At 40.3% G+C, this 15640-nt stretch overlaps 1 protein-coding gene across 4 annotated transcripts; it reads right to left on the bottom strand.

Annotated features, from left to right (window-relative positions):
* Positions 1-1638: 1638 nt before the first annotated feature.
* On the bottom strand, positions 1639-11879 carry adprm (ADP-ribose/CDP-alcohol diphosphatase, manganese-dependent). 4 transcript variants are annotated; one of them, XM_041216905.1, is made up of 5 exons: positions 11725-11876; positions 11037-11145; positions 7750-8393; positions 6097-6219; positions 1639-2080 (listed from the first exon to the last, which is right to left on the bottom strand). In XM_041216905.1, exons 3-5 carry the CDS (start codon positions 8369-8371, stop codon positions 1785-1787), a joined length of 1041 nt encoding a protein of 346 aa, XP_041072839.1. In that variant the 5' UTR covers positions 8372-8393; positions 11037-11145; positions 11725-11876; the 3' UTR covers positions 1639-1784. The 4 variants fall into 4 exon arrangements, with proteins under 4 accessions (XP_041072839.1, XP_041072840.1, XP_041072841.1 ...); XM_041216906.1 differs by lacking the exon at positions 11037-11145 and having other exon boundaries at positions 11725-11879; XM_041216907.1 differs by lacking the exon at positions 11725-11876 and having other exon boundaries at positions 11037-11200.
* Positions 11880-15640: the final 3761 nt, after the last annotated feature.

Consider the following 15640-nt stretch of genomic DNA (forward strand, 5'->3'; position numbering starts at 1 on the left):
AAGAGTGCACCTCCATCAGAAGCCCCTTTCTGACTGGGGCCGGCCTCCCATTAAAGCCTGGTGACCTGCAGACCTCCCTCCAGCCCCCCAATCTGATCCCCTGGGCCTTCTCTACCCTCCTTGCCCATGCACCTGACACATACGTTTTTCTCTGGTTTCCTTGACCAAAGCTCAGGAAGGTTCTTGGCAGTGTTCCTTCCAGCCACTGCAGCACCCTTTCCTGGAGAGCTGCCGGCCAATCGGGCTGACAATTCTCCAAGGTGGGGCTTCCTCCCAAGTGAGGGGCAGGAATCCTGACTACTGCCGATCTGCCAATCAATGCTCATTAGAGCATAAAATGGCAGTGAGGCTGAGTCGGGCCGAGCCCACGCCATCCTAAAAATTGTGGCCCATGAGTAAAATATGTTCTCAGCAGCTGCTCCATCTTTTCCTGATGGATTTAAATCTATGACCTCTGGTTATTGCCCTATTTGCCAGCAGAAGTAGCTTTTCTTTATATACTCTGTCAAAACATTTCAACATTTTGAAAATCTCTACTAGATCACTTCTTGATCCTCTGTGTTCCAAAAATAGCCCTAACTTTTTCAACCACTCCTCATAGGTGACATCCCTCATTTTTGATAACATTCTGGTAAATCTCCTTTGTACCTTTTCTAAGGCCTTTACATTGCTTCTGAAATTGTCTATAATACTGTGCCTGAGGCATAACTAGAGATTTATGAAGTCCGGGCATGATCTCTTTGCATTTATATTCTACGCTTCCATTTAGAAACCCAAGTAAACCTTATACTTTTTTTAAAAACCATCTAATCAACTAGCCATGTTACCTTCAAGAATTTGTGTATATGGGCACCAAAGTCTCTCTCTGTTCACCTACACTTATCAAAATATGTGCCATTTATAGTTTAATATCTTTCCATATTTGTGCTCCCAAAGTTCATCGCTTCACATTTCTTTGCATTAGCTCCATCTGGTATGCTTCTTCCCATTTCACCAACCTGATGTCCATTCCCTATAAACTTGGAAACAGTAATCCATCAAAACTGACCATTTTGAATCCCAAATTGACCCTGGGAACCCCAGAGCAAACCATCTTCCAATCTGAAAAACTTCTATCCATCACCATCTACTCCTCCTTCTCACTGAGCAAATTCTGTATCCATATTGCTACTTTCCTCTTCACATCTTTGTAACAAGCCTTCTATATGGCACTTAGTTAAATATTTTCAGAAAGACCACATAAACACCTACTGCACTACCTTGATCACCCTTCTCTTACCTGTATTAAGGTACAGGATCCCATAACTTCAGCAAATTTTCTATCACATGATCAAATCAAGATATTTGGGACTAACAGGGCCCACTGAGTTTATGTATATTAACAGCTAATATAAATTAGTAACAGCTGACTTGAACCTCATTACAAGGGCACTTTAAAATTAAAGGGTTCAGATGAAATAATACTATGCTTAAGCAGTTTTATAAAATCAAAACTCCAGAAATTTTGAATCATTATCAGATTTTGGGGCTGAGTATGAATCTTCAGTTACTGCTGTGGGAATTTGTCAATGAAATTCTTTTTGCATCCCTGGATTCATTCCCTTGAATTAAATTTTTCAATACCACTGCACAGCTCTGTCATTTCAGTTTTTTTTATTAAAGTTACAACAGAAAATGCAAGGCAAAATGGGGAAACTGATTGCAACATTTGGTTGGAAAATGCACAGCATCATATGATAAACGTCTATATGACATACCAGATTATAACATAGAAGTCCATACACTTATGTTTTTCTGTAGTGTAGAACTCTCTCAGGAACCCTGCCCCTTCCCTTTAAGATCATTCTGTCTTCATACACTTGAATGGTACCAAATGCATGGCTCTTTGGTGATGTTTCAATCACACCTTCAAAGATAAGATGGTGAATTCCATTATCGTCCAAGTAGTAACCACCATCGTGATCATGTCCTGCAATAAAACACACTACACTGGTGTGTGCGTGCAATACCGAGAGGATCTCATCATAGTTCCAAGCAATGCATAGTGAATCTGAAGAACATGGGTGGACAGGAAGATGACCTGCATTAAGAAAACAGTTTACAATTACATAATCTTTTCCCCACCTCCTATCAAATACATGTTTTCATGCTTTCAACTGAATTGCTCAACACTGGTCAAAATATAAAGAAACATATCCATTCTACCCTTCTTTCAGTACTGTAGTCAAACCAGGTAACACAATAACCTATAAGAAAAGATGCAGCAATATTACAAGTACCAATCTGAGACCAATACGTCAATGAAGAGCTGACAGAACACTTGTGCAGTACTCTACATTACTCTCTAAATATGAGTAACTTAAGAACTCTGCATGTCTTTGCTCCCCATGCACATCATGAAAATCCAGGTTTAATGTCTGTAAGGAACTAATGCAGGTGCCAACAGAGCATCCCTACCTCTGGGCAGAAGCTCCAGGTTCAAGTCCCACTTCAGGACTTGATGGCTGTGGAAAGTACGTGCATGATGTGGTCAAATAGGTTGATTATCAGCCTGTAAATCCTTCCAATGTGCCTGATGGCAGGTGGTAAGAGCGGGAGAGTTTCCTGGTCAGCCACACTGCAGAAGGCAACTGCAAACTACTGCAGCACTTTGCCAAGCATAAACATGGACTAATCCAATGGAAGTCTAAGAGGGTATGGTACCTGAAGGAGAAGGAAGGAACTAATAGGAGAGTGAGCTCTTTGCTGACATTAGAAAATCTTAAAATGTGGCTGAAGTTATAAAATGAAGTTCCTAAGGTATCAACTGCTAAAACTAAGAAACACCCTAATAGTGACTTCATGCTTGACTGTTACGACATATTCTTCATCAATATGAAGCTCTAGCTGCTTTGCATTGATGTAAGATTTTGAGTCTGATTACTCTATTAGATGAATGGCAGATAAAGGTAATAAACTGACTTCAATAGTAAAAAAAAAAATCAAATTGCAAATTTGCTAGAAGTACTGCACAGGAGAATTCACAAACACATTCATATGACACAGTGACTAGAGATGTTTAGTTGCCTTTGCTAGCAGCAGCCATCTTGACTTGGGATCAGATTTGACCAGTTAATCTGCTCTTTTGCGGTACTGATTGAGGAAGGAATGTTGGCCAGGAAACTGCAAACACTCTGCTACTCTTTTAGCAAACAGGAAGTGAGCATGTCATGGGATCTTCATCCAGCTGAATTCTCAAACAGCACACGTGAATTTCGGATGAGAAGTTACACTGGAAAAGGGAACTACAATGATGCAGCAGCTCTTCAAAACTACATGGATTGTCAACCTAGATTAAGAGGGGGTGTCAAACCGATAAACAATCAAGTGGAAGATAAAGTTCATCTGGCATTAAGCTGCAAAGAGATAATGCTACTCTCAGTAATTTTTAGATTTCCTTGGCAAACTCCATTTCTCTGGAAGTGAAAGACCTTTTTCTTAATTGCTGAATGGATAAGCAATTTTTGTATTTATTCAAAATTTGACTCTAAACATAGCTACACACACTGGTCAGAGGACCTGCAATTTTTTGTACTGTAGTTTTAAGTGCTTGTGTATGTGTATTTTTAGTGTCAGCTTGGTTCAGTTGCCCATACTCTTGCCCAGGTCAGAAGACTGTGGGTAGTATTGACATCTAAATAAGATTCTGGGTTCAAACCCCACCATGGACATAATTATTTAATATCAACAGGCACTTCAGTGTAGCAATGAAGAAGAGCTGCAATCAACAGTACCAAAAACAGATTATCTGATCATTCACCTGCTCTTTATGGAACCGTATTATCTTAACAAAGTAATCCATTGGTTGTAAAGTACTTTAGGGAATCCTGAGGATATGAAAATAAGTATCAGCACATTGGTCAATATAAGTGAGATCAAGGCAATGTAGGTTCAGCTTCCACTATTATAAGTCTGTAATAAGAACATGAGTATGATGTCTTCCTGGTCAATATGGTGCACAAGAATGGAATGAGGGGGGTTATTTTGATTTCCTATTCTACTTCAAATTTTCAGAACATATACTGGGTGAAATATTTGTCACAGAATGGAAACCGTGCCTATTTTGATCTACAAGTTTGTCTCTTCATTACTCAAGGTTTAAGGTCTGCTGTACTTTGACCAGGTATGCATTTCCAGCATCTATATTTTTATGTTTAAAGAAAATCCAACTAGCGATGTCAATGAGTGACACACACAGCCTATGTCAAGGTCGCTCATCATCTATATAGCTGGCAATATCTACACTGTTCTTAATATAAGTCTCAACAATGATCAAAGTATTCAAAATAGAAATTACAGTAGTCCAAGAGGGTGGGTATGTTTTTGCCCAGTCTACACAGAAATGTCTACACGGTCTGTCCACAAGAAAGACCCAAACCTCCCTGTCGCTTGCCATTTTAACACTCCACCCTGCTCTCCTGCCCACATGTCTGTCCTTGGCTTGCTGCATTGTTCCAGTGAAGCCCAACACAAACTGGAGGAACAGCACCTCACCTTCCGAATAGGCACTTTACAGCCTTCCGGACTGAATGTTAAATTCAACAACTTTAGATCTTGAACTGCCTCCTCCATCCCCACCCCCTTTCCATTTCTTCCCCCTTCCTTTTGTTTTTTCCAATAATTTATATAGATTTTTCTTTTCCCACCTATTTCCATTATTTTTAAATCTTGTATGCCCTGCTAGTCCTTCCACCCCACCCCCACTAGATCTGTACCTTGAGTGTCCTGCCATCCATTCTTAATTAGCACATTTGTTTAGATATCACCATCTTCAACACTTTTGTTCCTTTGTCTCTTTGACACCTTTTGATTATCTGCTCCTATCACTGCTTGCTTGTCCCTACAACCACACCACCCCCCCTTCTCTCTCTCTCTCTCCCCCACACCACCCCCCCCACCTTAAACCAGCTTATATTTCACCTCTCTTCTAATATTCAATCAATCAGTTCTGCTGAAGGGTCATGAGGACTCGAAACGTCAACTCTTTTCTTCTCCGCTGATGCTGCCAGACCTGCTGAGTTTTTCCAGGTAATTCTGTTTTTGTTTTGGATTTCCAGCATCCTCAGGTTTTTGTTTTTATCTACACAGAAATGTCAGGCGTGTTTGAAGTACCAGACTGAAGCCTCGCAACAAAGACTGTACAGCGAGAGATACACATCATTCAGAAAACAATTCAGCTTTTGTGTCAGAAGAACATTTTTAACGGTTCATTATATTATTGCTGTACGAGCAATGATTTTGGACACACATCAACCTGCAAGTGGTAATGTGACAGAAATAAGTTGGATGATCTAACTACTGAGCAGAGTGAAAACAAGGAATGTAACCTGCTGCAAGCAGAGGTATGCAGTATAACTTGCACCAGTCACATAAGTACTGGTCAGAGACCATATCTGTAATGTAATGACATCTTTAGGTACATGGGATAAAAGCAAAATATTGTGGATGCTGGAAATCTGAAACAAAAACAAAAATTGCTGGAAAAACTCAGCAGGTCTGACACCATCTCTGAAGAGAAAGACAGAGTTTTGAGTCTATATGACTCTTCTTCAGAACTAAAGAGAAGTAGAAATGTGGTGAAATATACACTGTTTAAGGAAGGTGGGACAGGTGAAGCTGGATAGAAGGCCAGTGATAGGGGGAGGTAAAGGAGAGATTGCAAAAGATGTCATAAACAAAAGGTCGAAGGCGTGTTGATGGTGGTGACACTGGCTAAAGGATGTGCTAATGGTGACATTAAGAGTAGAAAGCAGGATGAGCAAGTGACAGATGGCCCTAGTGGGGGTGGGGTGGGGGAAGGCGAAGTGATGGTGTGGGGGAAAAGATCGAAAGGTGGTGGGGATAAAACAATGAATGGAAATAAATTTTAAAAATAATAGCTTTTAATTCATTGACTCTCCTTTTTTTGGTATTCGCACACCAATTCTATTCCAAAAGAACAAGTGTGGTTTATTTAAATCTAGGTTACTAATCAGACCTTTGTAATTAATGGAATGCATAATACAGATTAGTTGCTGAAATGAGATCTTCTATTTTGTTAAACACACCATAACTTACCAATGACTGTGACCTTTTCCTGGTTAATATCAGAGGAAGTGAGTATTTTGTTTAACCATTCCAGCTGCTCTTGACTGAATCCTCCATTAAATGCCGTAAAGCGAAAATTCAGTCCACTGAGTCCTGTCAATTAAATACATAGAACTAAACATTTTCAACTTGCGCTGATTCACTACAACAATGCCACTAGTATTCATACGAACATACAAAATAGGAGGAGTAGGCCACTCGGCCCCTCGAGTCTGCTCCGCCATTCGATAAGATCATGGCTGATCTGATTATAACCTTAACTCCACATTCCTGCCTAACCCCGATAACCTTTCACCCCCTTGCTTATCAAAAAGCTATCTTACAACACTCAGAAAAAAATATTCTCATCTCTCTTAAATGGGTGACCAATTGCTAAATATATTTCCTTTAATTTGTCTCAATTTTTACAAGTCTTTTGCTATTTGTGTGTTTTGCACTCTCATGTAAACAAGGCTAATAATTGAATTCTGACAAAATATTTCAAGCACCATTACTGTTAGGATTACACATGCAAAATGTATAATTACATGACTATTCTCCAAACAGTTAATGTTAACACAAACTGCTTTTCATTGTTGTCAATGCTACAAATACTGGACAGGTTGATAAAAGTTGTAGTTCAATCCAGGGGTTTGAAGTAAATTCTTAGATCATTCAAACATTGCTTGTGGTTCGAATAGGATCAAAATCCTCCAACCGGGTTTCAATCCTTTCAGGTAGTAATATAAATTTTTTGAAGTTTCTATCAGATGGACATTTATGATTATTTTATTCGTGGGCATGTACAATTGTAATGACTTTGAAAATCAAAGAGTCCTACAAGAAACAGAAATTTGGCCTGCAATGCAAGTTTTCTTCAAAACTAACAGGGCTTGTCCTGCTGAAAGGATGAAATGAAGGGAAAACGAATGGCCTATATGTCCATAATCCAAATAGGATATCTATAGGGAGGCAACCACACACAGTAAGTAGAGATTGGTAAATTGACAGATATTAGGTTTTTTTAAAAAATGATGTCATTATCCTGACATTCACAAACTGATGCCCTGTTGACATTTTTTCCCCAGTTCTCATTTTAATTCATTATAATATTGAATAATTCTGTACTAACAAGTGGCTTTTGCCTGAGCACCTGCCTATGCTTTTCTTAAGTTAGAACTAAGGTAACATCTCAAATGGATTCACCATCATTTTCACTCCCATTCTATGAGACAACCTAACAATCAGACAATTTGCAGATAAGGGCACATGTGTAGCATTGAGGGGAAGTAGGGTTAAAGGGTTGAGAAAATTAGATCATAAGGTGCAAATAAAAACCAGTTCTAATCTGAAAATCATATATATTCAGCTCTAATTTTTATATTTCCCTTGTAAGTTCCTATGCCCACATTTATAATGGGAACAGTCTATATAGACTAGACACAATGTAATTTGTCTCCTGTGAATAATGCCAGCAGTGCCAACATGAGGGGAAGTTTATAATTACAACCCAACAGGTTTTACACAGCCTGTTCCATTTTAAGTATAGCCATGAGACTTTCTGAAACGGAAAAGCTTGACAGCAAGTGCACACAAGGTCAAACCGAAACTGCAGTACAAGTAGACAACAAAATAACTGTTTACCTATGGGACTATTAAGATTTTCATTTCTGTTGCTTGATTTCAGTCTCTGCATAGAATCTTGATGTTTCCTGCTGTTCTTTTTCCTTCCCAGAATGCTGAGATCATAAGTGTCAGTTAATATGAAGCGGAATTTAGGAAAAGGGCTAAAATGGTAGCCATAAAACCCCTCAGAATCATCAGGGTCCAAGTCTGTCTTTTCGTTGCTGTCCGTGTTAGCGGAAGGTTTCTCATTTCCCAGGTGCCTGGTGTTGAGAGCTGATTTAAGTAGCAGCTCCCTGTCAAAGTTATAAAACTCGTGGTTTCCCCAGATATGGTGCACTGGAGACATACACTTTGCAAATTCATTTATTACTGTTTGAAGTGCATTTTCTGAGGACTTTATCTGTGAATTGCAGCCATCAATGATATCGCCAAGCTGCAGAATAAACTTGGGGGTGGTAGGTTCTTCATTCCATTCTTTGACAGCACTGCGCAGCAGATGGAGGCTGTTTCTATAGTAACGTTCTCTTGTCCCCGAATAGTTAAAGCCATTCTCTGTATTGGCATACTGAATATCTGCAATGACTCCAAAAGTAAAAAACAGGTCGTTTCCGGCTGCCTCAGTCTCCATTCTTTTAAACATTTCACATCCACGTAGCCACCGTCTTAAAAAAAAGTAGTAAGTGAAAACAATGACCTGGGTTCAATATAAGACAGGCTACTGACAGTAGTGCAAGACCAGCGCAAACTGGTTTTATAGCAACACGGTGGCAGGACATAGTTTTATGCTAATTTTGTGTTCTTGGGGCAGACAATTGAGCAATGCTAAGCAGGTGCAAGTACTGTCCACAGGGAAGGGGAAAACACAGTGAACAATTGCTGTCTAGGCAAGAATAGCTAGCTTTCCAGACCTATTCTAAAATGTAAACCTGGTTTGGAAAATAGAACTCTCTTTTCTCCCTGCCTACATCTATCTTCCTATGTGAAGGCATTAGCTGTGATTCTTTTCTTCCCCCATGGCATTTACATCAGCAGCAAAAGATATTTCAAGAACAAATGTACAATCCTAGCCCTGCCTGCCCATTCTGCCAGATGATAAAGAACTTGCTATGTGCTGGGAGTTTCCCTGGTGCCCTTAATGGTAAACCACCCACTCCCAGCCCAACCAGAATCAACAAGAATAGATTAACTGTTCAATCATTCCTTTGCCTTCACTTATACCATTGTTACTTCTAAACTCAATGAGTCTGATCTCCTGGCCATACTTTCATCCCTCACCCTCTCTAAAATGTCAGTTCATGCAAAACATGTCAAGCTGTCTTTATCCTATTCTACATCAAGTCCCTGTTTATCAATCAATGTAATTTCTGTTGACTCAAAGTTAGCTCACTCCCCCAAGCCACAAATTTAATATTCTCATCGATGTTCTCACTCCACCATTCCTCTGTACCCTCCTTCAGCTGTAGCTTTCCTCAGATTTTGGACTGACTGTCTTCTGCCACCTGGGCCTAACACTCAAGGATTTCACCCCTGAACCCCCGTACCTCTCATTTGCCCCCCTCTCTGAGGGCCCTCTTAAAACCCATCTCTGAAAAAGCTTTTGGTTAACCCTCCTAACATCTCCTCCCTTGTCTTGTCATCTATATATCCTCTGTGAAGCACCTTAGGAGGTTTTTCTATGTTAAAGGCATCACAAAAAGTGTTGAATGGCTGTGATCTTACTGTAGCTGCTGCAAGTACTTACTTAAGCATAGTCATCCAATTCAAAGCTGCTCAATGCATGTAAAATAAAGATGTTTCTAAGAGACCAATAAAGCTCAATATAAATGCAAGACTCCCTTCCTCACTATTGGATGTTAATGTGTCATCCATGGTTCAGTGGTAGCACATACACCTGAGTAAGAAGGTTGGGGTTCAACTTCCACTCTCCAGTGACTCAAGTACACAATCCAGGCTGACACCCTGCTGCAGTGCTGAGGGAGTGTTGCACGGTTGCTGGTGCCACCTTTCCAATGAAACGTGGCCCCATCTCTTCTCTCAGGTGGGCGTAAATGAACCCACAGCACTTAAACAAGAGGTGGGGAATTCGCCCCTGTGTCCTGGCCAATATTTATTCCCCAAGCAACACCATAAAGCAGATGACATTGCTGTTTGTGAGATATTGCCGCAACTTGATCATTGCGTTTCTTGTATTGCATCAGTGACTGTACTTTAAGTTGGTTGTGAAGTGCTTTGGGGCTTTTAAGCTCATGAAAGGGGCTATATAAATACAAGATAGTTTTCTTTTTAAGTACTCCCCTATTCACCATGGAAACCCTCAGAGTAATAATATCCCAGAGTTGTAGTCAGCAACGAAGGATGGGTGCTCACCACTGATCCTGATGTAAGTCTTGCTGAGAGATCTAGTGACCTCTGGCGAGCAGTGGTAATACAACTGATTGCAGCATTTTTTACTGGACATTCAGTGTGGAGCACTCGTACTATCATCAGGCTGTCCTAGCAGCTAATCGTATTAAACAATTTTCACAGCCTCCCAACCAGGAAACTAAAACAGTAAAATGAAAATCGCTTTTAGAAATGTTTACATAGAAAAAAATGAAGATTGGGAGATACACATAAGTAGAGGCTAAAATAGTCTGAAAAAAGTTGAAAATCTATTTAAAATTAATTTTTCATGACAAGTTCTGTTGTTCAAAATCCCAGTTACATCTGACTGAACATAAGAAATAGAAACAGGAGATGACCATATGGCCCATTGAGCCTGCTCCATTACTCAGTATGATCATGGCTGATCTTGGAATTCAACTCAATTTTCCCACCCATATCCCTTAATTGCATGAGACACCAAAAATCTGTCTTTCCCAGCCTTAAATGTATTCAATAGTGGAGCATCCACAACCCTCTGGGGGGTGGGGTTAGTGGATTCTAAAGATTCACAATCCTTTAAGTGAAGAAACTTCTCCTCATCTCAGTCTTAAGGCACCCTGATCTTCAGACTGTGCCCCTGGTTTTAGGTTCCCTGAACAATGGAAACAATCTCTCAGCGTCCACCCTATCAAGCACCTTCAGAATTCTGTAGGTTTCAATTAGATCGCCTCTCGTTCTTTTAAACTCCGGAGGACATAAGCTCAATTTGCTCAGCCTTTATTTTAACAAAGAACAAAGAAAAGTACAGTACAGGAAGGGGCCCTTCGGCCCTCCAAGCCTGCACATCAACTAAAATATTTTGCACTTCTGGAGTCCGTATCCTTCTATTCCCATCCTATTCATGTATTTGTCAAGCTGCCCCTTAAACACCACTATCGTACCTGCTTCCACCACCTCCTCTGGCAGCGAATTCGAGACACTTTAAGGGGTTTCCATTAAATTATGAACGATGTGAGGAGCGAGCGCAGAAGAGATTCAGGAGAACGGTTCCTGGGATGAGAAACTTCAGTTATGAAGATGGACTGGAGAAGCTAGGACAACATTCCTTGGAGAGGAAAAAGCGGAGGGAGTTTTGATAGAGGTAATAAAAAATCATAAGGGGTCTGGACAGAGCAGATAGGGAGCAACTGTTCCCCCGTTTGGAAGGATCGAGAATGAGGGAGCCCAGGTTAAAAAATAATTAGCCAAAGCAGCTAAAATGACATGAGTGGAAACTTCCAGTCAGTGGTTGGTTAGGATCAGGAATGTATTGAGAGAATGAGGCGAAGACAGGTTCAATCGAGAGGCAATTAGCTGATTATCTGAAAAGGATGTGGAGTGTTACAGGAAGAGGGCATGAGGGAGGCACTCGGTGAATTGCTCACTCAGAGGGTCAGGACAGACATGATGGGCCGAATGGCCTCCGGCTGGAACCCATTCTGCGGTTCCCCATTTGGGAAACCCACATCCATTTTATTCATACAAAATATCCCACCCAAAAAAAAGCAAATAAGCAAGTCTGTGGGCTCCTGGGCCCTGCTCCACAGAAGGTCCAGCCACCCGGCGCCCACCCGCAGCCGCTTCACTCACCTGCCGCGCTCACATAGCAGCCGCGTCTCGCCCGCCGAATCCGCCTCACCACCGCCAGCCCCGCCTCCAGCTATAAAAGCACCGGCGGAGAAGAACCCAGTCGACGTTTCGCATCCTCATGACCCTGCGACAGAACTCAACCCCGCCTCCAGGCTTCGCGTCAGCGCCACCCGCTCGTCATTTCCGGCAGCTGGTGATTGGGGAAATTCGTCAGTGACGTTGTCACTTCTCATCCTATGAGTCTGCGGCGAGGGGAAAACTGCTTCCGGGTTAGTTCAACACCTGGTGACTGTTCCTGGGGGATAACTGGTTAATGGTTATTTCTGAGAATAACTGGTTGATGGTTATTTCTGAGAATAATTGGTTAATGGTTATCTCTGAGAATAATTAGGTTAATAATTAGGTTAATAAACAGGTTAATAGTTATTTCTGAGAATAATTGGTTGATGGTTATATCTGTTACCATTGGCCATCTCTGGCTATCTCTCTAAGCAGCTGGGTGTGATAATGTCGAAATATCACACTAAAAATCAGAAACATCAGAGATTTCACAAAGGCAGAAAGCCATTTTGCCACTGCAGCATTAGGGTGTCATGGTGGCCATCAGTTTCCCTTTGTTATCAAAGGGGGCCATGTCTTGCCTGTGTAGCCATCTGTTGTATGTTCTAAGGAAGCTGTAGAGCCCGAGTACAGCCTCAATGACTTTTCACAGTGCACGAAAGGATGAACTGTCTGATTTTATTTTTTTTTTGTTGTCCAGTCTTTCTAGCTTGCTTTTTGCTGATTTTCTCCTTTTGTATGGCTGGGGATAGAGAAATAACAATAATTTTACAACAAGGACAGAAAACGCTGGAAAAACCCAAGGGTCATACAGACTCAAAACATTAACTCTGTTTCTCTCTCCACAGATGCTGTCAGACCTGCTGAGTTTTTCCATCATTTTCTGTTTTTGTTTCAGATTTCCAGCATCCGCAGTATTTTATTTTTTACTATAATTTTACATAAAGGTCGTCAAGCCAGGACCTTTTCTACCTGTATTCTTTGCTGTTTGTTAGGTCTTTATGTGCTTAATTAGAATTTTTGAGTCTTTTTATAAGTATTATTATATGCTTCTCAGTATTTTTGATTTCTCTCTTTCCAATTTTGAAATAAGCTTTACAAAAACACACATTCCTGATCTCAACCCAGGCAGTTGTTACAATTGACCTCAATGTCATCTGGGCTTGGGGGGAACTTGTAAAAAATAAGCTGACATTTAATTGCTATGCAGTGACTCCCGTTATTAAAAAAAGGCAGTGCATATTATCGAGGACAGTGTTATGTTGAGCTGTGGTTCTCCTATACTCTGGATTCATCAGAAGAATTGCTTTGTAGTTGAAATACTAGAAGCTTGCCAGTGCCTGAATAATGTAGCCGAGGAAAATGTCAGTTCCTTTAGGATAGGGAGGAAGGAAATTTACATATTTTGTGAATGAAATTAAATAAATTTACTATTGTTTAAGTTGCCTTTTTGGTTGTGTGACCTTTTAAAATCTACATGGTTATCTTATTTCTTGTGGAAAGATGTGACATGCTCCTAACATTCTGAGGATCATAATCAGGCGTGTTCTGCAACAACAGCAGCAACAACTTATATTTATATAGTGCCTTTAACATAATAGAACATCCCAAGGCGTTTCACAGGGGCATTATTAAATAAAATATGACACTGAATCACACAAGGAGATGTTAGGTCAGATGATCAAAAACTTGGGCAAAGAGGTAAGTTTTAAGTAATGCCTTAAAGGAGGAAACCAAGATAGAGAGGCAGAGGTGTGTAGGGAAGGTATTCCAGAGCTTAGGCCTAGGCAGCTGAAAGCACAGCGACCAATGGTGGACTGATTCAAATCAGGGATGCACAAGAAGCCAGAATTAGAGGAGCACAGAAATCTGTGAGGGTTGTGGGGCTGAAGGAGATTACTGAAGTAGGGAGGGAATGAGGCCATGAATGGATTTGAAAACAAGGATGAGAATTTTAAAATCAAGATGTTGCTTGACTGGAAGCCAATGAAGGTGAGCGTACAGGAATGGTGGGCAAACAGGACTTGGTGCGAGTTAAGACTTTGGAAAGTCTATAGAGAGAGTAGAGTGTGGGAGACCAGCCAGGATTGCATTGGAATAGTCAAGCCTAGAGGTAACAAAGACATGGGTGAGGGTTTCAGCAACAGATTGCCTGACTTTGCCCGTCTCAGGTTATGTTGCTGAGGTGGAAATAGGTGGCCTTAGCAATAATTTGAATATGAGGCTGGGAGCTCATCTTGGGATATGAATGGACTAGTGAGTTTGCGAACAAGCTGGCTTAATCTCAGATTGTTGCTAGTGGGATGGATAGAGTCGGTAGTTAGCGAATGGTGCTTGGAAATGGGGACCGAAAACAATGGTTTCAGTCTTCCCGATACTTAATTGAAGGAAATTTCTGCTTATCCAGAACAAGGCTACTCGTTTTTCCTGTATCTCTTTATTTTCCTGTATGATCAGAATAGTAAAAATAAACTAAGAAAATTATGAATTTTGACTTTTAAAATCACTTTGGAATTTTCCCTGATGTCCCAGTTGGTAAAGACTTCTACTGTGTAGATCCCCAAATTTTATCCATACAGTCCAAAGGCATCCCTCCTCACTTAGGTAGAAAAGTAGGTATAATTTAAAATTGCTGGAATAACTGCAGCAGTTTTGTGAAAATTTTCTGCATTTGGATTGGATATCAGCCAATGCTCATACTGTTGAATATTTCTTATTATCGTTTGTGGCAAAATCTTTAAAAAAAAACTGATTCATTAAAAATAAATGATAATTTAACCTGATGGTTGCATTACTTTTGGGGGAAAAAAGAGATTTAGAAAATGTTTAGGCATATGGGTATGCAGTTTGTCTGGTCTCCTGAGAAATGGTGGAAATAATATTAATTATAATAAATATATCTTTTGCAATAGGGCTTGATTTTTGTAATTTGAGCATATATAGTGGCACATACATTGATTAGTTTATTCAGTAGCAAAATGAGTATATATTTTTGGGGATCCCATTTAGCCATTGGAGCAATGTTGTCACAGATACATGTTTTAAGGGATCATGGAATGGTTACAGCACAGGAGGACATTCAGCCCATTGTGCCTGTACTGGCTCTCTGCAAGAACAATTCACCGAATGCAACTCGTTTTCCTTCTTCCCCATTGCCCTGCAATTTTTTTCCTCTTCAGTTCATTATCCAATTCTCCTTTGAAAGCCACGATTGAATCTGGCTCGACCACACTCTCAGGCAGTTCATTCCAGAACCTGAACACTTGCTGCATAAGAATTTTTTTTCCTCTTGTCACCTTTGAATTCTTTTGCAAGTCACTTTAAATCTCTGCGCTCTGGGTTCTTGATCCTTCCACCAATGTGAACAAACAGCGTCTTCCTGTGTACTCTGTCCAGACACCTCACGCTTTTGAACACCTCTATCAAAATGCAGCTTTACTTTGGGGTGTTTGTGCTTAACTTCAACTACGGGTGATGACTAAAGCTGCAATGTGGACAATTAAGTAAAATAACCCAGCTAGCAAATATTTTTGAATAGGTTTTTCCAAAAAATATAGCTTATTCATGAAATGTGTGGAAGTACATTCCAAAACATATCAGATTAGACTGATGAGAACAGATCTTTTCTCCAAAACATACTTTATAAAAGTTTGTAACATTATATGCCCAAACATTTCAAATTCGACTGATAAGAACAGATTCTCTCCCCCCCCCAAATATACTTTATTTATAAAATTTGTGAAAGTATATTCCAAAACATTTCAAATTGGACATGACAGAGAGTGCAATGGGATACTTTTCTCCTTATGTTACACTTTGAAGTTTGAACATTGTTGCAGTATGTGGTCTCTGCTGT

The sequence above is a fragment of the Carcharodon carcharias genome, chromosome 22 (genome assembly GCF_017639515.1).
Source record: "Carcharodon carcharias isolate sCarCar2 chromosome 22, sCarCar2.pri, whole genome shotgun sequence".
Lineage (NCBI taxonomy): Eukaryota > Metazoa > Chordata > Chondrichthyes > Lamniformes > Lamnidae > Carcharodon > Carcharodon carcharias.

Coding starts and splice junctions, on each gene's coding strand:
- adprm (XM_041216906.1), bottom strand. CDS start 8,371: ATGTTTAAAAGAATGGAGACTGAGGCAGCCGGAAACGACCTGTTTTTT. Junction 6,220..7,749: donor AAATCTTAATAGTCCCATAG/GTAAACAGTTAT, acceptor TTTAATTGACAG/GACTCAGTGGACTGAATTTT. Junction 2,081..6,096: donor GGAAAAGGTCACAGTCATTG/GTAAGTTATGGT, acceptor TTCTTAATGCAG/GTCATCTTCCTGTCCACCCA.